General features: G+C 35.5%; 1 protein-coding gene across 1 annotated transcript in view; it reads right to left on the bottom strand.

Annotated features, from left to right (window-relative positions):
- Positions 1-23,332, bottom strand: part of TRPM3 (transient receptor potential cation channel subfamily M member 3) — a 254,725-nt gene that overhangs the window by 121,036 nt on the left and 110,357 nt on the right. The window contains exons 2-3 of the mRNA XM_042826792.1: positions 7,624-7,703; positions 6,598-6,802 (exon numbers count right to left, since the gene is read on the bottom strand). Of these exons, the coding sequence (XP_042682726.1) occupies positions 6,598-6,802; positions 7,624-7,703 (285 nt within the window). The remainder of the gene's footprint in view (positions 1-6,597; positions 6,803-7,623; positions 7,704-23,332) is intronic.

A 23,332-nucleotide genomic window follows, 5' to 3' on the forward strand; every position in this document is an offset into this window, starting at 1 on the left:
TCTTATGACTTACAGACTGATTTGCACATATTCAGGAATTTGCCTGACAACACATAGGCCCCTTAAAATTATTCTGAAACACTGTTGGACATTTCCAGATCTTGGCTCCTCTGTTTTGCATCTGCAGTATTTTGTCCCAAGGGAGAATATGTCCATCTTTATGTGTGTGCCTTCAAATTCTCTACAGTCCCACTACAATGCACACAGACTTCTCTCCCCCTGGTAAGCCCTTCTCTCTTGGGTTCTTTTCCTCACTCTTTCCATTTCTGATATATGAGTAGTCACAAAACTTGTACCACTGCAGATGCTTTTTTGATTTTTTTTTTTTTTTATACAGCACCAAAGGCTTATAAAAAATGATATAAAAACTTTCTATAGCCTACAAGATTTGGAAGGGCCAGCTTTTTCAAATAAAGTAGGTTATCAAAAGCCAGTAACCTATCAAATGTCTGTTTGAACCAATACCTATAGAGTTATTTCAGGATTCTTTCCCCTGATAGCTTGTCAGAACAGACATCAGGTACATAACACAGCTTGTTTTCAGCTGTAGGAACATCCAGATCTACATTACTCATTGTGGCATGACAAATAACATAATATCCACATATATAATGTAATCCCTTTGTCCCTTTTTATCATGTCTAATTGTATTTATAGCCATAAGATTGTTCTGCTTTACTAAGCACATGTTAGTAAGATGGACATCTCTCCAGTTGAGTAAGAAATATGGACTCAACTTTTCTTTCTGGAAGAAATTGATTATATCCAAGGTTTCTTTGCAAGAAAGAACGAATAGCCATTTCCAGCATTTCTGGAAGCAGAAGCCTATCTGTGGGACACAGCCAAACTGAAAGATGAGCATCAACTTGTGAATCCATATTTGTCCCAGTACATCAGTAATGTTCTCTATAATTGTCATGCACATTCTTAACAACTGCAAGACAAACACCATACAATAATGATTGGCATAGTGTATGGTACTCCTGAGCTTCTATACGTTAATTGTATCAGCAGCACCAACCATTCAACTTCATGGGAAAATCTTACTGACCAGATCAGATGGTGAGAGTAGTGGTTTTGATTAGAATTCAGGGGCTGCCAAAATTTTAACACACTGGAGAGGTGTTAAGTGACTTAATCCTAATTCCATTTGCCCTGACCATAGGGACAACCAACCCTGCAAAGTGCTACTACTCATTAAACTGCAGGCACTGACACAGAAACATCATCCTTTGAACGTGTACAAAAACACTATCCTGCTCTAAGTATGGAGATTATGTTTTGGTATCATTGCCACCTCAGTGTGTTTGTGGGAAAGTTGGACTGTGAGCTACAAGCAGATAATTAGACAAACTGAATTCATATCAGTAATGACCAAAAGATACTTTTGGAAAGCACAGGCCACAGCATCATTCTGTCTGCTACTAAAATGAAGGTACCAGTGACATCAATTATATATTAAATAATCCATCCAGTAACTGTTTTTTTTTTTGATTTTTTAGTGTCTTTTTATACCCTGACAGACTTGATTTCAACATATGACCATAAAATGGAAGATCACCATGTTTGTCTTGCCCACTCAATACCACAACTAGCGTTGAGGCTGTCAGTAAGAGCACCATTTGATGCCAACACTTTTCTCCTTCTTTTTTTAATCAAATTGCATCCTGAAAAATAACCATGCATACTGGCCCATCAAACAGCCAAATGTTTGCAAGTTGGACTCCAATGCCTTAGGGCAAAAGTCAAGGTTACTGAGTGGTAAAAATATGACTGTTACTCAAGAACAGCCATCTTATGAAAGTACACGGTGCATAATAGCTGGTGAGAGTCACGGGAAGGAGAAAGATTCAGAATAAAGCTTGATTTTATTTTATTTCATCAATGAAAATACCTTCAGATAACATTCTGTGATCTTCCAACACTGCTCTTCTGGTTCTCTTTGATGCAAGCAAAGACTGGGTGGATATTTCCACAGTCTCAGATAAGATTCCAGCACTGCAGATAGTTCTACAAGCTAAAGATTGATCCCTCAAAGTGTAACTTTCACAGAAAATAAGTCTGACCCTTTTCTCACTAAATTCAATAGCAAAACTGTAACTTAGAACAAAACCAAATTGGTTCCTTGTAAGTTAATTTTCTCCTTAACATCTGAAGGCTTCTCTAAGTTTCACTAAACAGCCAGTGGAAGGAGCATCATTGATTTACATGGCTTTTGAACAGTTATTCTGTGTTATTCTCCATTTTTCTTCATATATGACACCATATTTTGAATTCTTTTAAATGCCCTTCGAATATAAATTCAATAACAAAAAAAAAAAGGCTTGATACTTTTTTCTGAGTTATACGATTTAAATTATTATCTCTACATTTTCACAACACTCATGGCTTTTTACACAGCCTTGACAAGACTCAATACATTTGAAAAGCAAAAATACACATTTATGTTGCTGATTTCTAAACATTATTAAAGTATGTGTGAAAAACCCATATGTAAGCAAGTCTATGAGAGAAACAGTATACATGCTTCAGAATTCTATTTATGTACTTTAATGATCCCATGATCCATAAGAAACATTAAGCCAAGATATTATTGGAATGGATTTGATTAGGAGAAAGATATTAAAAAGTACGATGAAAGAATTTAACTCACTAAAGTTCTTCAAACAACCACCTTCTAGGTAACCTTGAAAAACCATGATCAAAGGAATTTTAAAGTTATAAGAATATTATGTAAAGGTGTTTTTTTTTTTTCCCCTCTATGAAAGGGCAGATGCTAAATTTTAAGAACTAGGTAAGTTTAGTCATAGGATGAATGCAAAATGCATCACAGCAAAATAGCCTAAGCTAGTGAACTAATGAGTAGAATGCCTCTGTTTTGAAATTATTCCGATTATTGCCCATAATTGGAATGCATTCTGTCACTTTAATAATTACACTCAGAGTCAGGGTAATAAATTGCTAATATATAGTTACAGGAAATCATGCGTGCTATTTCTTAAATTACTAAATGCCAAGTGATACAAGAGGATTCGATTTTATTAATCACTTTTCTCTCATTTCTCTTAAATTGACTGATTTATTGCAAAGGCTATTGAAAAGGTTTGTGTATTCCCACATCTTTCTCTGTTCTCACCTGTACATTGGCTGTAGAGCAATGAACAGCAAAATCATTAAATGTGTTTCTTAAAAGTTAATGGCATGAGCCGCTTGTAAAGAAAGCAACAGATGATTGATAAAATACCTTTTAAACCCTTAATATTTTTAAAGAATCATCTGTATTTACAGGAAGTCTGAATGAAAGGCCTCTTCAGTAATTGATCTCATTAACAAATATTATGAAACCTCTGCTATGTGTTTATAATCTGTTGTGTTCTCACCTATTTATTGATTCAAATATCTTAGTGTAGTCTCTCTGAAGATTAACAACTCAACTGTATTAGCAGAATTCATTCTGTTTGAGAATTTTTGTTTTATGTGTTTTCAGAATCAAAATCAATGGCATAGCCAATCCTACTGGCAACAGCAATCTGAAATTCTCTTCACTGTTTCATTCCAATTTACATCTGCTGTTTAAATTGCTCTTTTTTTCCCAACTAGAGACATTATTTTTAGTAGTCTGGTGTCGACTGTTATAAGTTTGTACTGCTCTTTTAGCTTGAAATTATGCATGCAAAGTACTATATTTTACATGCAAAAAATGTATATTTTCCATCAAATTCATATATGTATTAATAAAATCCAATTCTATTATTTTCAGTGGAGGAAATAATTATCTGCCGGTCTTATATCTACTGATCTGTTGCATGAATTAACTATGGGTACTAGTTCCCAATTGCAAATCTGAGGTTACAGTTGGTTCTGTTACAAAATACCATCTCATTTCTTGTAGCCTTCATTCAGGAAAAGCTACTAGATTTGCTCTTCATGCAGAACAAGATGGTGCTCTTCTGTTCTGTGTTTACCATGCTTAAAAATTTCAGATATAGGCATTCATTTCAGGATAATAAATAAATAAAGTTCTTCCTCGAAGCTCTGCTTGATCTTGGTTATCTTGCTAAATCTTGCTCATTTATAAGTTTATTCTTTTAGGCAATAGGCATATAATTAACCTACTTCTTAATGTGACTATTAGGAAAAAATCAGCTTTTATGCTATAGTGATATTTTATATCCAGTAATTAGAAAATAACTAAGTAGTCTATTTTTAGATAAGAACAAAGATTCATTTTTCATGTTGTGTTATGTCCAATCCTTCCCTCCCTCCCTCCTCCACTTGATTTATGTTCCAGGTTTGCTGCTTTTGGGTTATGAAATGTGGAGAGAAAAAACATTTATTTGGTAAGTTTGTTGCTTATTATGGGAAAGATCTTGTGTAAAGCAAATTCAGAGACAGAAGTTTCATTTTTTTTTCTGTTAATAAAACTGCAACAGCTAGTTAGCCAGCGCCTTGACTAAAATCTACCCTATAATTATGTGTGGTACTGAAATTACGATTATAAGGACATCTTCACACTATTTTTAGTGATAAACACACTATAATATAACAAAGTTTGATTTTAATTAATATTAATATTATTAACCAATTAATTGTCATTATTATTCATTATTCACTCCTCATTTGTGCTTTAGACATCTGATATTAGCCAAATGGGACTTTCAGAGGTTTTTAGTGAATTGCTAAATTTGAAGCACTTTTCCTACTAGCAGAATGACAGAATTTCTGGAGCTTTTGAAGAGATATTTAATTTACAAAGAATTCTGTTCCTACGCTTTAGGTGTAGGATCATAGATACAGCCATCATCCTGATTCTAGAACTATTAAGATAAATTCAGAATTTTTTAAGGAATAAATGTTTCATCTATACTTTTCCTTGAATTTTCAGTTATTTATATCTCTGAGATTTTTTAACCTGCTTTTCTTCCCTTTTCCAAATACTTTATGGTCTTACTTTTGTTTGCACTCTGCATCAAGGTTTTTCTGTTGTTCACTTTGACTTCGTTTTATTTCAAGTATATTTGTTTGAGCACGTGGCATATACCTTGAGGCATCTCCTGTTCTCTTATGGTACCAGAATCCCAACAGAGAAGACCAGAGATCTTGTAGCACAATTAATATCAACACCTTCCCTAAACTCCTAATTAGTACAAAGCTGCTTCAAATGCCTTGGGCAGTTTGTTGCTTTAAAGAGCTCTTCATGTATATAACTCAGAAAGTTCTACTGTTTACTCCCTCTCATAAAGAGCTTAAAGTAATGTAATCATATACAGATAATAGCATGATGGTAACTTCTTCTCTGAAACTATTTCAGTTTTGTTGAAAAGCATTCTGTTTTATTCCTGGTCTTTGTGAAGATTCCAACAACATAGTTTGTTTCATACTGGGGCCGAGGAGGGTGTCAATTTTTTTGAGTCTAAATGTTATTTGCTCAATCATATTATCTTTCTAGCAACAGCCTTGCAGACTTTTAGGTGATTATTTACCAAGTGAACATAAGGTGTCTATGATACTTGCAAAGAAATGACCTAATTTGCTATTTGTTTCTTGGGTCAACAGTGTTTTCTGGTTTCCTATAGCAGAATCCATCCATCTGGTTAAACAGAACTAATCACCCAAGTAATATTTCCACGTCTATCCACCACGTACACATCTGAGCAAAATACCAGGCTCTTTGTAGTGCAGTATTGAGCCTGCCATCTATCTAATCTTTCTAATAGTACAACAGTCCTGAGAATCCTGCAAGGAACTACTCACAAAAAGAAGATAGCAAGATAGCACTAGGTTGCTGGGCAGGTTATTCTGGAGAGCACCAGTGGGTTTTGGCTCTCCTTACAGCTGCCCAAAGCTCTGTCTTAGACACAGTATGCTAGATACAGGCTTGCTTTTGATTCCCAAAGTCACAGGAACTGCAGTTTAGCTCTAGCTAGATACATCTTTTCATGAATGCTATGTAGAAATACATGCATAGGTTAGTGTGAGCGCTGCAAACTTTTATCACTTAATGGAAAAATGCATTCATATTAACTTCATAACTTTGTATTACTTCATAACATCGCATTAGGAATGAGTCATAATACAGGCTTCCTTGTTCAAGAAAACCTGTAGCAGAGAAAGTATTTCTCAGTTCTTTGCTTAGACACTGGTAGGCCTCTTATTTTGCTGAAAGATAAGCAAGTAAATCCAAATAGTCTATCCTTCAACATATGTGTGGAGGAACTCTTTGGAAATCTATCTCAAATTTGTCAGCCTTGCAGACACACCCAGCAATGGGAAGCCACAGCTGAATTCTAAAGCACTCAGAAAAAGATAGATAGGGGATCACTGAAAGAAAATTAAGATATCTGCCTGTTAGTATGTCTTTAGTTATTACAAAAGTAGCCCGTTCTATGCTACCCTCTAGTTTTTACAGTTCCTTCTGTTCACCAGCTGTTTGGAACACAATACATAGTAATGTATCCGGTGTTCTAACACTAAATAATAATTCAAAGTGAATTATTTGTTTAATATTTCGGAATGTTTTTCTTTTTTTTTTCTTCTTCTTTTTTTTTAATCCAGCTAGCAACATTAGTTATTTATCTAAGAGAAAAGCATGATTACCATGGCTTTATTGGAGTGGCCTCCTCCTTGGAACTCAATGGTTCCAAAAGCATCCGTTGGGCTGAGCTGTGTGTGCTTGCTGATGGACCACTTCTCTGACTGGATGTCATTGCGAGTAAGCCTGCTGTCATTTTTCTCATTCTGGATAACGGAGATACTTGGAGTGAGTCCAGCATGTTGACCTATTAGACGCCCACAGCAACACCTATGATATTAAACAAGCAGAAATCTAATATCACACGGATGTATACAAAAAAGACATAATAAACAGCCTATACATCTTCCCCTTAAAAACCTTCTCAACTCTGCAGATCTCATTTTTGCTATCCCAAACGAATATAGTACAGATATCAACATTTCTTTCTATATTCTGTTTGCATTATCACTTATTTCAATAACATTTTCTATGTCCTCAGAGGACATTAGGTTGACAATAGTCTTTTGCATGCACTAACAGATACTCAAAATTAGTAGTAGTTCACCACAATTTTCTGTATATATATTTTTGGCAATATTTTGTTCCAAATATTTGAAGAACCAGAAGGATCCCTGTGAAGATGAGGAAATTCCTAGAAGGAATGGCCTCAAGTTGCACAGGAGAGAATCAAGTCAGATGTTAGGAAATACTTCTCTGGGAGAGTGGTCAGGTGCTGGAATGGGCTGCCCAGGGAGGTGGTGTAGTCATCGACCCTGGAGATGTTCAAGGGACATTTAGACGTGTTGAAGGACATGGTTTAGTGGGAAATATTGGTGATATCCACCAACTGAATGATCTTATAGGTCTTTTCCAACCTTTGTGATTCTATTACTCTAAATTAAACACAGACAAGGATGACCTTTCATGTCTCTTTTTGATGAAGTATGTTTTGAAATGTAAAAAAAATAGTGCTCATAGGAATCCATCTCTCCATCTGTAATTCAACCAATTATTAAATATCTCATTACAAAGTATTTTTGTCTACATACAAACAGATGCGTCAGTTCCTTGTAACTGACTTGACTTTTATGCAAGTAGCATGCAATTACCTATGGGGGTCTTTGGTGCTGGGTATGATATGAACACATTCCCTCTTGTAAAAAGCTCTTTCTATCCATGATTTCTGTGCCTAAAAAGAGAGAGAAAATGCATTAGGTTCTGCTTGCTAAACACAGATTACAGTACCTTTGAAGAGAAAATTTAAAACATAAAAGAAAAAGTAGCTGACTTTGCGTTTATGTACACAAGTACACAAATGCACAGTACACAAGTTGCACAGAGTAAGCACTTTCTATTAAACTTGTGGTTTCCTCCTCTCTAGCATTCAAGAGAAGGTCCTGCATTTTTTTCATCTTCTCAAGCCAGTGGACTATTATGCTGTTAATTACATTCCTATAAGGGCAATCACTGGAGAAGAATTCCATCAAACTGTAAATTATTATTATCTTTTTGCAGTGGAGAGACAATCACAGCTGCTTGTCAAAAGTACTTTTTAAATACAGTGACATAACTCAAATAAAAAAAGAATCTCAGAAACTAGAAAAAATCTCAAAGTAAAATTGATAGCACCATGATTCAGTTGTGATTTTTAGTATCAGCGCCAGTGTGGCTGTTTAACATAGAGCTAGAAAGTATAGTTTAATACATGGACATTCCAACAGAAAAAAAACAAAACAAAAACCAATCAAAACCCAAAAAACAACAAAAGAGATTCGTTTTTAAAACACAGTACAAAAAGCTCTGATAAAGTAAGAGAATACATTAAGAGTTAGATGACCAGTTTGCGTAAGTTACGAAAATAAGTCAAATGCAGCTATGTCAGTTAATTCCATTCCAATTCCTTGCCACGATACTTTCAGGAAATTAAGTAATTTCTCTCAGATCAGTCTCCATTGTTAAATTATTTCATTTAATAAGCAGACACATTGGAATGTTTCTTAAAAAATTTATTACAAAAAAGGAGATTTTATAAAATATATTTAAATAATAAAATTACCTATTTAATTATACAGCATAAACAGAACTAGAGGCACTATGAAGAAGCCATTTGGGAATTAAGTAAAGTAAAATGAGATCATTTAAATGAAATCTGAGCATCTTGCTTTTGTGAAAAATACAATATGAAACAGCCTTTATAAAATTCCACACCTACTGGGCAACATCTTTTTGTTAGATAAATCTGTAGCCTACTATCATTTTTAAAGACAGAAGCATGTTTTTCTGGGATTTTTGGAAATCACTGTGAACTGTGGAAATTTCTTAGAGTCAATTAACACCAGTAGTATAAGGTACCATGCTAACAATTCAAAACTACATTCCTTATACCTCACTCATGGTACATAAAAAATTGATAACTCATGTTATGTAACAATATTTTATCTCTCAACTCTCATCTTTATTTGAAAAATCTGCTCGACTTCATGTTTTGCAAGAAAGGCAGGCACCTTAGCATAAAAAATGCCTATTAAAAATATTAAATAGAGCCATATTTGACTGTTCTTCCTTACTGTAGCAAACAGAAATTTAACCTGTTACAGAATGTAGGACAAGATTTGTATCATGTTTGAGCAAAGGACAATTAAATGAAAATTCTGAAAAATCTAAAAAGTCATAGTACACACAGGGAAGATTACCTTGAATTTCAAAATTATTGTACCTTCAAAATACTGGCAAGCAAGCCTATAGCACTAATAATCACAACACTCTATTGAACGTTTTTTCAATTTGATAGTCTTCAGGCAAGGAAATGCTTCTTAAAAACTAATTTTCTAGATTTGTTAAGATATTCAGCATGGACTTCAAGAACTTAACCTCTTACTGGAGAGCATTTGAAGCCTTGTGGAAAAACTAATGTTTTTCTTATTTTACTGTATCGTACTGTGTGTTGTATAGAAAAAAAGGAAGTTACAATTATTATTCAAGCATTATAATGCTAATAACTGAAATTACATTCTTTCCACCTACCTACCTACCTATTCTTGAAATTTCACCCTACTCTCAGTTTCTAGAGTACACAAGTGTTCTATATTGCCTTAGGAGGGCAATGGTAAGAAACTGCGTGCTTATGAATCTCCTTTGTTACATGTATATAGTAACTTGATGAGAAAAGGATGCTTATTGACTAAGCCAACTTAGCTTATTGAATGTTTGTTTTAGCAGTAACTACATGCTTATGACAACCTCCATCTTCTCTAGAAAGAATGAGCAGCTTTTATCCAAAAGCAGAACTTCTACCATGATTCTCATCCATGTTGCAAAGACTCCCTGGAAATGTCCCTCATTAAATGTATTAATTAATACCTTTCTCTGCAGTTTACCTTGGTGAATTTACTTGCTACACAGACCTAATGCATCATTTTAAAAGATGACCACTAACTCAATTTATTTAAACATCAAAAGTATTTGTAGAAAGGTAACATTGGAGTTGCACTCTTTCATACTCTCTGTCTATGCAGAAAAGAAACCCATATCTGCCTAATGTAATAATTGGAATCTTCATCACATTTCTTCAAATGTAAAATTAAAAAATAATAGCCTGATTTAAAAAAATCCTTTTTTTCATATCAGGGGAAAAAGACTTCTTGGGTTTTAGATTTCAAAGAATCTACCTGACAGTTAAGGCACACCAACACATGATTTTCTCATTTCAAAGTTATTTCAAACTAAAAGCATCCAGTTTTACTACTCCATGTCAGTTACTGCTCTGTCATGGAGAACATTTGCAGTGAAATACAAGGCTCGGAGGTATAATAAATTTTGTCACTTGCAGTGGGGATCTCATAGAGGAATTAGAATGATTTGAGGAAATTAACAAGTTAATTACGAAACAGTCTTTATTAAACTCTTGTTTATAATTTGAATTAATAAAGCAGTAAAAAGCTTAGAAAAGTATTTCCAATAACAGTAGAATCAAAAGCTTATCTTCTGTATCTGCTTTTTCACAAGCATGCCTTCAACATTAATTCATAAAAAAATTTAAAGTCCACAGTGAATTCCTGAAGTGTATGCCACACTTACATTCCAATTTAGTTTACTTGTAACTTGGATCCCTCAATAAAATACCTCTGTCAGATATGTGTAAAATCCCACAGAGATCATTTTTGGGGGGGCCCCCCTCCCCCTTTTTACCTGGTCATCACGCTTGGTGTCTAAGTCTATCCCAGAGCAAACTCTGCTGTAGACATTTTGCTGCTGCTGGTCATTGCTAACAAGACTTTTGTGTTTGCTCCCTGAGCAAGACGTTCAGCCTGTTTTCAGGGATGGCAGCAGAGTGGAGCCCTTGTGCCCACTCACTGCTGCTTGCAATGTGCTGCTGTGGGATTAGCCTTGTTAAGGGTCTGGTGGACATGCGCTCACAGCCCCCAAACTCCCCTCATTTGAACATCTGATCTGACGCCAAAAGAAAAACAAATCCCCTGAGAGCTTGGATTTGACTGGCACAAGCTGTGACAGGCTTTTTTCCCCTTGTCGTTCCCCCTCAGAAAGCAAGCTTATGAAAGTGTGATAAGGTGCTCCAAGTCCCTAAAGTTCAACCCAGGAAAATAAATCCTTCAAAAGAAACAGTGTACTAAGCCAGAGGGAACCTGAGCACACAAGAGACATTGTTAATCTCCAAAGAATGAAAGCAGTGTGTTTACAGGGTAACTCAGAAATCCATACACGGCTGAAATATATTATGATTAATCAACAATGGCATTTTTCCAGAGAAGCCAGGGTTTGTCACTGTTTCTCACCACATTTGCTGTACTACAATGAACATAATTTTTCAGAAAGTTACAAACATAAATCTTTGTCTTTCAGATACAGGCATGGCTTTCAGTTTAATTAAAAATCAGTAATGTAAAATACAACTTGAACATTTGAAAATTCAGGGATTAATTGAGTGACCCATGTGACTGAGTACCCATAAGTACCTATGTGATATCAACTCTGAAGAGCATTTTCATATGAAAAGCATTTAGTTGCTATTTTTTTTTTGAAATAATTTTACATTTTAAATGAATGACTCTTTCAAGCTTTAAACAAAAATCAGTATTTTTACTTTTTTTTTTTTCCCCTGTAAGTTTGGATGAATTCCTCTCTACTTCTACATATGGATACGTGTCCTCCTCTCCTTTTCAGTGAAATTTCCATCTCACACATATAAAACAAGCTGTCCACCTACTGCACAGATAGACACAAGCATTAAAATATCCTGCATGAGCACCTGTGGACCCAGGATGCGTGAAGCTGAGTAGGTGCACAGTGGTGCGAGCTTAAAATTTAATATAGGTTGAAAAATGGTATTTTGTAGCTGATAATTGGCTCTATCAAATCATTACTGTGTGTACTCTTTGTATCTGATATTGATTCTATGGAAACAAGTAGAAGACATTGCTTTTGGAACAACCTATGCATATAGACCTGTTCTGTTCCAACCAAACTATGATCCATGAGTACTACTACAGCACATCATAGAGCAACTGAGTATGAATTGCTTCCAAGCACATCCTGGATGATTTCTTGAGCACAGAACCAGATCAAAATGGCTTTTGTAGAATGTAAAAGGCAGAGGAAGTTGCATCGTCAGGAACACAGCTCATAAGCAGCTCAATGAGGTAGAGAATGTAACTGGGGAGTCAGCAGAAAAAGACTGCTAGCATTTTAACATGAAGGAGTTGGGTTTGGTTGGGAGGAGAGAGAAAACAAGAGGGGAGAAAAGACTTCAGATAATTTGGATAACTGAGTAAAAATTCAGATCCTACTACAAAGTGAAATGCTTGGGATAGAAGACACCTCTTCTCTTTAGAAATTAACAGAAGGAATTCATTTGCATATGTCACTCAGCAGCACCATTCAGGATGCTGTCAGTGTATGCCACTGATGTTGCAGGATAACTGTCTATGACATGGTACTTTTAAAGTTGCTTATTATATTATTGCTTATTATAAACAAAGAAAATACTAATACCATAGAAACATCAGTATTTTGGTAGGAAGTAAAACAACAAACAATAAGCAAAGACAGTTTATGTAAAGCAAAGATAGTATATTTTCCTATATGGCGTGACCTAAAAGCATTCACTTTTAGAGAAGTGGATGCTTCACATTTAATTCTGCAAATGTATGAATTATTAACATATTCTACCCAGATCGCTACAAACAAAACAAACTAAAGTAATAGTAGGAATGAGTTCAGTAGTGACCCCTTATGCAGGAGAACAAATATTAGAAATGAATACAGAAAATAATTTTTCAGGAAAATAAATTCCAGATATTTAACACATTTTGTAGTTGGAATGCTTAACTACTGATCTCGAATTAAAGCTATTTTAAAAAACAGTACTCTCTGTTCTTCCCTGGTGAAGCCACATCTGGAATACTGTGACCAGTTCAGGGCTTCCTCAGTTCAAAAAATACAGAGAACTATTGGAGAGAGTACAGGGGAGGGCAACAAAGATGACTGAGGGTCTGGAGTGTCTCCAGTACACGGAAAAGTTGAGAGATCTGGGTCTGTTCAGCCTAGAAAAGGCTGAGAGGGGATCTCATCACTGTTTATAAATATCTAAAGTGAAGGAATCAAGTCAATGGGGGCAGACTCTTTTTCGCAGCATGCAACAGCAATAGGACAAGAGGCAGTGGGCAGAAACTGGAACACTGGATGTTCCATACAAATATGAGGAAGAACTTGTTTATTGTGAGAGTAACAGAATACTGGAACAGGCTGCCCACAGAGCCTGTGGACTCTCCTTCTCTGGAGATATACTCAAAAGCCATCTGCACGCTTTCCTGTGCAACTTACTATAGGCAATCTACTTTAGCTGGGTGGTTGGACTCGATGATCTCTCGAAGTCCCTTCCAAACCCTACAGTTCTGTGGCTCCGTGACTCTGTCATTTTAGATGTCTTTGCTTTTTTTTTCAGTACGGCAGAAAGGGGGTGAGTTCTAGCCCTCTGCTTCCCAACTTTTAATTTCCAATTAACCAGGTTATAAGAAAGGTTTGGAGCAAGAGAAGTGTTGCAGGTTACCTTTCAGCGGGGCAGAGCAGCTGGACAGTCAGTGGAGTATTACTGAAATAAATTACAGTCAATAAGTGGAAAGATAAAATATTCTTCAGAAAAATCCATGGAGAATGCTTAGATTCAAGAACTGTTGTAGATGTCCAAGCTCTCACAGACTTCTTCAAGACCATCAAAGACCATGGATGTCAAGGGGGAAATTCTAGAGAAAAACTGATTAAAATGAAGAATATACTATAAAGAGTACATTTAAAATGTTTTCTATTGCCTTCTTATGGGTACTGGCATCTGGACAAAAGAATTAAGCCTATTGACTTTATTTATGATGCTCCATTGGAAAAATACGTAAGATTTTACCAAATTTCTCATGAGGATAAAATAATTTAAATAATTAAATAAATCTTTTTAAGCAATAGCAGTCCAAATGGATCACATAATGCGTTTCCCTGTCCCACTGCTGTGTCACCTGCAAATGCCATATACAAGATCTTGGTGAACATATGTAGCACTTTTCCTATTCATTTCTAAGCTAACAACTATTTTCTTCCCTACAGACTTGCATTATTGTAGTTCCTATGTGTTCTAGTTGCTTTGTGGGCACACATGTCTACTGTTTGATAATGTGCAATGGGGACATTCACTGTTTTGGTATTTATCCCTTTGGAAATAATTTGTATTAAAAATATACATGGTTTTCTCAACCACCACTGTGAGTACTGATTTAATGCTTCCACTGAAGTATCTAGTGTAACTTCAATATTTCACTGCAGTGTGGTGTAGAATTCATAATAGTAATTGTAAAAACAGCTATAAAGAGTTGTTTAAAAAAAAATTTGTTTAAATCAAAATCCAAACAGAAAACATCTATATATGCAACTCCAATTTCTGTGAAACACAGACTAACATATAATGAAAAATGGCATCACTGTAGTCTGTAGGTGCACATATATATAATTGGAAATTGATATATGTAAAGAATATTTTTATGCCAATTCAACACATGCCAGACTATCTTTTAAACAGTAATTTTTCTGCTGTCTTCTTGAAAAGTGTAACACTGTTACTAACATATCAAGTTAAGGAAAGAGAATAACCTTTATATCAGGACAGATCTCCAGCTCTGTAATGAAAACACAGGAGTTTAAAGTGCACATGTAAGAGTTTTGTGCTGAATCTAATTTTGATCTGAACTAATCGTTCTTGATTTCTAAGAGCTCATTGTACATTACAAATACATGACAGCTATAATATCAACTGTTTTTCAGATATGGAGAGTGAAGCAGTTTTGGTAATATTCTGTGAGGGCTGACATGAAGAAGCAATTAAATTGTACATAATTGTATGAAAAGGCCTGAAGGAATGGATTCCACATGTTCCCCAAGCCTAGACATTCATAAGGACCAAATCTATGCCATTGTTCACATTTTGTATAATCTTTCAGCCCTGCAACAATTCACAAGTCCCTCCTGAACTCCTACATAATGCATCTCTACAGGAATTCTTCAGTAGAATGCCTCGGTGTAGGTTCTGGTTTCATCCTCTCTGGCTTTCCTCCAAACACAATTTTGGAGAAATGGAACAGGAGAAAAGCCAATTATGTAAAACAAGAGATGAGACAACATTGCTGATTAGATCTTCTGGCTGTATCCTGCTCTGCTGAGCCAAAGCCCTAATATTCTCAGATGCTATTGAGAGAAAGATTCCCTTAGCTGAGATGTGAAAAATTCAGTCAGTTTCCTGAAAGAGGTAGGGAAAACACTCAGAAAGCAAAACAGCCTTCTGGGCAGAGCAGCATCCTTTTCTCCATGGTCTTCTGTGCTTCCTCACTGCCCTCCCTTCTCCCAGAGATCCTCACATCCTAGTCATTTTATTTATAACAACCTTCACTCACCAAACCAAGAATAGTGTGATGTTGCTTCCTCTATGTCACCTTATTGATTAACTCCCCTTGGAACAGCATGAGTAGACAGAGATCAACTCTATGGGAAGGACATGGGGCTACCTCTGAATGAAAACCTCGATATGAACTAGCAATGTGTGCTTGCAGTCCAAAAAGCCAACTGTGTTGGCTGGGCAGTATCAAAAGAAGCAAAGCTACTAGGTTGAGGGAGATGACCATTCTTTTCTACTCTGATCTCCAGAGACCCCACTTGGGGCCGGGGGCCCACAGAATAAAAAATATAGGGAACTGTTAGAGTGGGAGCAGAGGAAGACCACAAAGATAATCAGAGGGCTGGAGCACCTCTTTTATGAAAAGAAGTTGAAAGAGCTGGGGTTGTTCAGCCTACACGGAGAACAGAAGAATCTGAGGAACACTTATGGTGGCTTTCCATTATTTAAACGGGGTCTACAGAAGAGGTGGAGAGGAATTCTTTGCAAGGGAGACAGGACAAATGGAAATGGCTCTAAACTAAAGTTAGGTTTAGGCTAGATAAAGAGAAGGAACTACCTACAATGAGCGTGGTGAGGCATGGCATAGCTTCTCAGATAACCTGTGGATGACATTCCCTGCAGGTGGTCAAGGCCAGGTTGGATGGGGCCCTGGGCAGCCTGAGCTGGTGGGTGGCAGCCCTGTCCATTGTAAGAGGTTGAAACTGGATCATCTTAAAAGACCCACTCAACCCAAGCCATTCTATGATTCCGTGAGGGATTAAGATGTGGGCTGCTGGCAGTAGGAAGAGACATGCCAGCACATTGCCCAAACAGTCACGAAATGGACACAGACAAAAAATACAAGGAGAAGCATCTCTCACCATGGCAACATACTCTGGTGTAGCAGTGATTTTTCTTAATCTGAATAATAAGTGGCAGTTCTTAGTTCTGCTTTTAATTAGCATTTTGGAATTACCTGAAACTTCACGTTGATTTTGTATTATATGAGTCCTTACTATTCAGATACAATAATGTCACTTGTCTGGTAAAGAATAAACTAATATCACTTTGCTTTCATGAGCTAATAATCAGATTGCTGAAGCTGCAATTACTGGAATGAAACATGTAATGATTTCTGGTTATGCCACATCACTAAGCAAATACATTAAAATGGAATTTGTATTATTAACTTATATAAAAAAAAAAAAAAAAAACAGTCTAAATCACATAGGAAGATTTAAAAATAAAGTCTAAATCCTATTGCCTCCTTGAACTAATAATTTTAAGTGAACTTTAACTGCAGCTGAAAGACATTTTGAAGCACGCACTCTTTCTGTCAAGACTTTGTAACTGTAGCTCTTCTCAGCCACAGGGAAAATTGCAAAGATGCATATGTAGCATAAGTAGAACAATCAGATTAACCAACATCTCATCTAAACTAAGGAAAAAATGCTATGGAACTATTTCAGGTTGATAATTATAAGATTTTTTTTTTTAAAGATCTCCAGTGGAAATTTAACTAAATGGTATACATTTTAAAGAGAAAAGAAATCCATTGCTGAAAGTTTTTTTCTGAGCCATACTAGGCTAATGTGACATTTTCTGAGCTATTCAAGGTCGTTACAAGTAGTCTGGCACTGTCTGTCCAAGTTGAGCATTTTTGTGCAATTTTTGCACAGCTATGCATGATAGCTCACTGCATATATAGTAGGATGAATTTCTGCAAGGAAAGAAACTAGAAGAGACGTTTCAGAAAAAGCGAGTATAAATACTGAATATTTAAATCATTAAGAAATATTAGATTTTATTGAGATATAAAAGTAGGCTAGAATTCCAAAGCATAAAATGAAAAAATTCTTCATAGCAGATGACTTTTCTGAACAGTAACATCCTTTATATTTTTCCCCCCAATAATGCAATATATGGGCTTGTTTTTCCAAATGTCTGTTAATAACTTTACAAAGCTATATTGTGAAGATTTTCTTGATTCACTATAATAAGCTGTAAACTGCTACTCAATGAATTGAATGCTACTGGGAGAGAGCGGGACATAAGAATGTGGGAGAGATAATTATAGATGACTGATTCACAAACAGGGTATAGTAACTCTTCAACTGCATTTACATCAGTCAACCACTGTGAAGGAAAAAGGGCCAAACATTTCATGAACCACAGAAATTACTGATGTGCCTTCTTTTAATGATGGCAGTCTTACAGTTTCCTCACATTTATTTCTACTGCTAGTTAAGAAAAGAAGAATCTCCATGTGTATGAATTGCATGTGGGTAAGTGACCAGAAAGATGCTGTCTGAATCAACTTCAGACTGCAAAATACTAGTAGGCATCAGTGCCAGACAGCAGAAATGTCTACAGAGTTCAGCACAGATGTTCAGTGAAGCCCTTACTGTGACCGAAAGTGACCAACAAACTGTGGTTTACTCTGATTCACTGAAATCTGTTGCTAAATTAATTCATCTGACATGGAAGTGCATTTGAAGCAAAGGTGTAGAATTTAATTCCTCCGTGTGGAAAAGAATGCACCCACTGATGTATGTTTGACCCTTTCTGAATGTTTATGGAGCCCAAACATTGGATGTGAGCTCAGTGAGATAGTGGGTGGTGCATTTCAGCAGTGACAACAGTGACAGTGGGTCACATTCACTGTTGCAAATTTTTGTGAGTTTGGCGTGAAGGCTCTTGTTCATTAGTGGGAAAAATGCATAGTTACTGAGATGCCTACACTGACAAATGGTGTTCTGTAACTGAAAATATGCTCTATCAAATAGTGTTATTTTGCTCTCTGTATCTACTGTAGTTTCTGTGGAAAGAAAGAGGAGGCATTACTTTTGTAGAGACGTACATATTATGTGGGAAACTCAAGCACCAAACTTCACTGGTTGCTGCCCTTGGACATATTAAGTGACAGATATTTTAGGCAACTGCCTAGCTCAGTGTCACTTACAGTGTAATAGCTAAATAATGGTACTGACAGCAAAATTGAAAGATTTTTATATGAGCTTGCTTATTTATGTTCTTGTAAAGAGTTAGTGAATGTATTCTGAATGAAGTTACAATAGCACTTTCTCAAATTTGCTATTCAATTGAAAGTTGAAACAGCAGGTCCAAATTTTGTTCACTACAGGTATTATTTTGCATTATATGATCATAGATTTGTTAGAGTTGGAAGGGATCTTTAAAGGTCATTTAGTTCAAATCCCTTAATGAACAAGGACATTTACAGCTAGATCTGTTGTAGCCTTTTATTACAGTGATACGTGCAAGTGAAACCAAATATACTACTTTAGATAAAAGTTTAGTAAATGATGCCAGTCACATATTACTTGAAACCAAGCTGGTTTCAAGTTAGTGAGCCCTGATTCTGATGTCAGATAAAGCTAACAAAAACATGTCTCAGCAGATTAGGTCAAAATGTAAATTTGGACTGTGGCTCACATTTTTATTTCACCAAGCACACAAGTCGATGTAGGAAATTAAGACAAGTTTTTAAGCTTTTGAGCTCACTTCAATGTCACAGCTATTACTTGGAAGCTTTGAGTACTAAGCAGGTATGGGAAATTATTCAGACACATAATGTACTGCAAAAGGTAATTACTTCCTTTTTGTTTTTTGCTGTTTGTACCTGCCCACATTTGTTTAGAACAAAGCATCTTCTATGGAGACGCTGAAAGCATTGCTTGCCCTGCAGTGATTCTGTAGTCATACAACAACTTTCCCTCCAGGTTGTATTTTGGAAGGTTTAGATCCTTCCATACCATTGCACAGATTTACTCCTTTCCTCCTCATGCAGATCCTTCTTCTTTGCTTCATCTGAGTTTCATGCAGTAGAAAATATCTGAGAAAGTCCTGCGCTACCTGACAGATCTTCATCCACACAGCCTTCAGGAACTTTTTTGTGAGGGGTAATGACAAAAAATACCAACAACTTTTACTCAGAAAAAGTATTCTGTGGACAGTCTCTTTAGCCAACCTGAGCAAATCCAAAACGGCTATTATAAGCCTGTTTCTGAGAAAGGAAACTTGTTCCCTGAAGTAACATTACACTTCTTTTAGAAAAATTTCTGTGAAGTTGGACATTACAGTATTTCATTTCCTACAGACTTAGGCATTATAATATTTTGGCATCATTAGAGGCTAAGAGACTGTAGTTTAGGTGTACAGTTAGTATTTTTTTTTTTCTATCAAGAACTCAGAGATTGTAGTAACTTGATGTTACTAAAAGTTAAAATCCAAGTATCAAGTGTCAACCTAATGTAGTATTTCAGTCCAGAAATAAATACATAAGAAAAACAGAAAGTATAACTTAATAATGAAATTTCCAAATTCCTCAGGAATGTTACAATATCTTATAGATATTTTCTTCCCCATACAAAAATCTACAGCATATTTGCGTAACTAATAATGAAACAGGTGAAAATATCACAAGTGAAGAAAAAAATCTTGAAAATATAAGCATTTGTTCAGCCATTTGAGTGAATGATCAATTTGAAACGCTGTCAGATAGACTCTGATATAGATTTTGAGTACAACTGTACCTTAATGCCCTTTCCCTAAGTTTTGAGCACATAATGTTGTCATGGGCAGAGCACATGTAATTGCGTAATGATGCATGCAACATTTTTAAAATGTCATAGTTCAGCAATTCTAATACAGTTAGATGGTCCCTCACAGAGCTACACAGTTTTTATTCTTGTTTTTAGGTAGATTTCTACTCCATTTTTTAATCGCGTTATGTAATTAAATATTTTTATAAAAAGGGTTCACATCAGATGTTTTGGAAACTCAGTGCTGCATCAATGCAGGAATCAGTCATGCAAATAGTAGCGGCATATTTATGGACTTCTGATATTATTTAGCTGATTAAAATTCCATGCCATGCACATATCTATAAGGGTCAGGAGACAAGTCAGTATTATGCCATGGAATTTTCATTATTTTTCTAATAATTTTGACTCAGTCAGAATCATAACTAACTGGAGAACTCAAAGACCCGTGTTAACGCTAAAATCTATTTCATCCATGTTGAATGCTTCAGTTGTTGCTCACGGCTTATTTACTCTTCCTGTCAATGAAACTGCTTTTTTTTTTTCCCGTTGTGCTACCTGTACTGACTTGACTTCAATTAAGAAGCAAAAATGACTGTGACTTGTACTACCGGCTCTTTCCCCTTCCAGTTTAAAGGAATCAGACTTTCTGATCCAAGAACTCTACAGTGTTCCAAAAAAGGGGACATTTCATGGAAAAACTAAAAGTGCATAACTCCACCACTTAATTTTTGAATGCTACTGTAGATAAGCACATGATGCAGGATTTTTTTTTTATCTTGTAGCTCCATGAATACAATAATAAGCCTTTGTCCTTGCAGCCCGTAAAATTTTAGATTGTAATTTGCTATGCACTTTTTTAATTGGCAAAGAAAGTAGAATACAATCATGTGCCCTCAGATGTAAATACATTAATTATCAAAAATGTTCAGTGATTATAAAAGCACTCTTTTAAAAAAAATATTATTATTATTATTATTTTTCTTCTCAAGAGGCATGTAATAAACATCTTAGCATAAGTTTCCATTATGCATTTTTTTCTCCCTGATGTTTTCCTGAATATGTGGTTATACTAAAGTAAACACGTGATATTCTTTAATAACAAAAAAACTAATTACCAGATATATAAGTTATGTTTCATGACTTCCAGGGTCAAAGCAGAAGCCAAAGGATAGTTTTGACACAGAATTTCTTTTATTAAATTAGAGAGCACAAAAGAAAATCACAGCCAATATAACTTAAGTAGGTGCTTTCACTTTCTTGTTTGATCTGAACTGAGGATCTAGCTTTAAAAGGACTGTTGAAAAAGTCAGCTGCTATCAGACTCAGGAAGTCTGAAACTTGGTTCAATCTGAACTCCTCAAGCAAGAGACATAATAATATAAAATCACAAGCAGGATTTTACTTTTAATTTCTTGTGTATTAAATAGCTTTAAAGATCGTCTATATCAGAATCTAATCAGATTAATCATGAATATATTAATGCATAATTGTGACCTACAATATGTATAACAGAAAATACTTCACTGGCATTTTCATCCTATTTTAATTTATGGACTTAGCTTTGCCTGATGATTGAAAGGTTTGCTGAAAGGCATTCTTTCAACCAATTTTGACTTTGATTTAAGAAAACTATTAAGCCAGTTCTACGATTTGATTTCTAATCCTTGTATTAATATTGGGTTTACTATTTTATAGTGAACACAGGTGAGCCTCATTAAATCCAAAATCCTTGTAAATTCTTCTATCTGGGCAACCCACTGTGCCATGACTGGAAAATGCGATGGATCAGAGCCTAAAACTGAGAAAAACAAGTCTGAGTCTTTTACACTGCTGCCATATTTGAGAGACAGACAGTAATCCCTGTGAATGTATAAAACACAAAAGGAGCTTGTTGAGGAGTGGGGTGGGGGTCTGCATTACCTCTATCTAGAAGTAAAATGCAAACAAGAATGTATGAAGTGAATATTTGGAAAGAAACTCTGATCCTTGGGTGAACGGTTTGAACCTTCATCACACAATAACCCTCCTCTCTGGAACTGTGAAATACACAGTTGTGATAAAGGCAGTTTATGATATCCACCTGCAGATGCCTGAGAGTTATTTTAGTAAGTTCATAATTATTGCACCATTACAAGACATTTGAACACGAAAGCAGGAAGAAGAAAACTCTTCTTTTTAGTAGATCTTCTTTTTTTTTTTTTTCTTTATTACTTTATTTTCTGTTGAATCTTCTAAAATATTTTTACATGGATGGGCACATTTTGTAGAATAACTTTCTACGAAGTAAACATTTCCTAAGGGCTAGTCAGTCCTTCCTCGTTCTCTGCCCTGTGGGATGGATGGCTTCCTTAAGGAATACATGACCTCAGCTACAATCATTTGGTTCAAGAAAATGAATTGCTATGCATTTGGTCATACTTGATAGTCACAGCTAAAAATGTATATGAAAAAAAGCACAGCTGAGATGTAGGACACAGTTTAGACCATGTAATGTAACACATTAATATCACTGGTATTGGAATTATAATTTCAGTTCTATCATCCCACAAAGACTATGGTAGAACTCAGTGTTACTGAGTGGTAAGTGAGAACTAGCAAAATGGATGGTCTGGTTATCTCCGTAAATCAAAGTTGGAATTTGAGTTCATAGAAACAAAGAGGTTGATTTGAACATCCAAGGTGGACAGCAAATTGGTTGATATGAAAATTAATAATAGACCGGGTTAATTTTTTTTTTTTTAATTAACTTCTGCTTGCTGTAAGATCTACACAAAAATTTCCAATGACAGCATTCAGAATTTACCCATGTATGAAGACCCTTATTTTGAGCTGAAACTACTTGAGAAAGCAACATAGCATGGGACTTTCATTCAATTTATACAACCTGAATATTTTCTGTTGAATGACATTACAGTGCTAATGTAGTGAATTCTACAGTGTTTTCCAATTCTACTCCCTCTCAAATGTACACGTGTACAAATTAGGATTAAAAAACATTACTGCTCTCCAGTGCTATAAGTTAGATGCAGTTTGCATTGCTACTGAGGATTCTGGAATGAATTAAAAAATGCTAATTGAGGCTAGAGAGCCAGAAAGCATGTGCTTAGCCCTACTTTTGGCAAACCTGTATGATGAAGGTTATTCACAGGAAGGGCAAGTTGTTATAAATTTCATTCTTGTTTTGACTTGATTTTTCAATAGGGATTTTAAGGTAATCTTTTAGAATATGTGGTTCTGAGTATGCTATTATATTAAAATCTAGTTGGAAAAAAACACCAATTTCACTACAAACAGTTTTGGTCTATTCCTTCCTCCCTTCCCCCC

This window comes from Centrocercus urophasianus, unplaced genomic scaffold (genome assembly GCF_019232065.1).
Source record: "Centrocercus urophasianus isolate 14NV4802_14NV808 unplaced genomic scaffold, USGS_Curo_1.0 seq_27, whole genome shotgun sequence".
Lineage (NCBI taxonomy): Eukaryota > Metazoa > Chordata > Aves > Galliformes > Phasianidae > Centrocercus > Centrocercus urophasianus.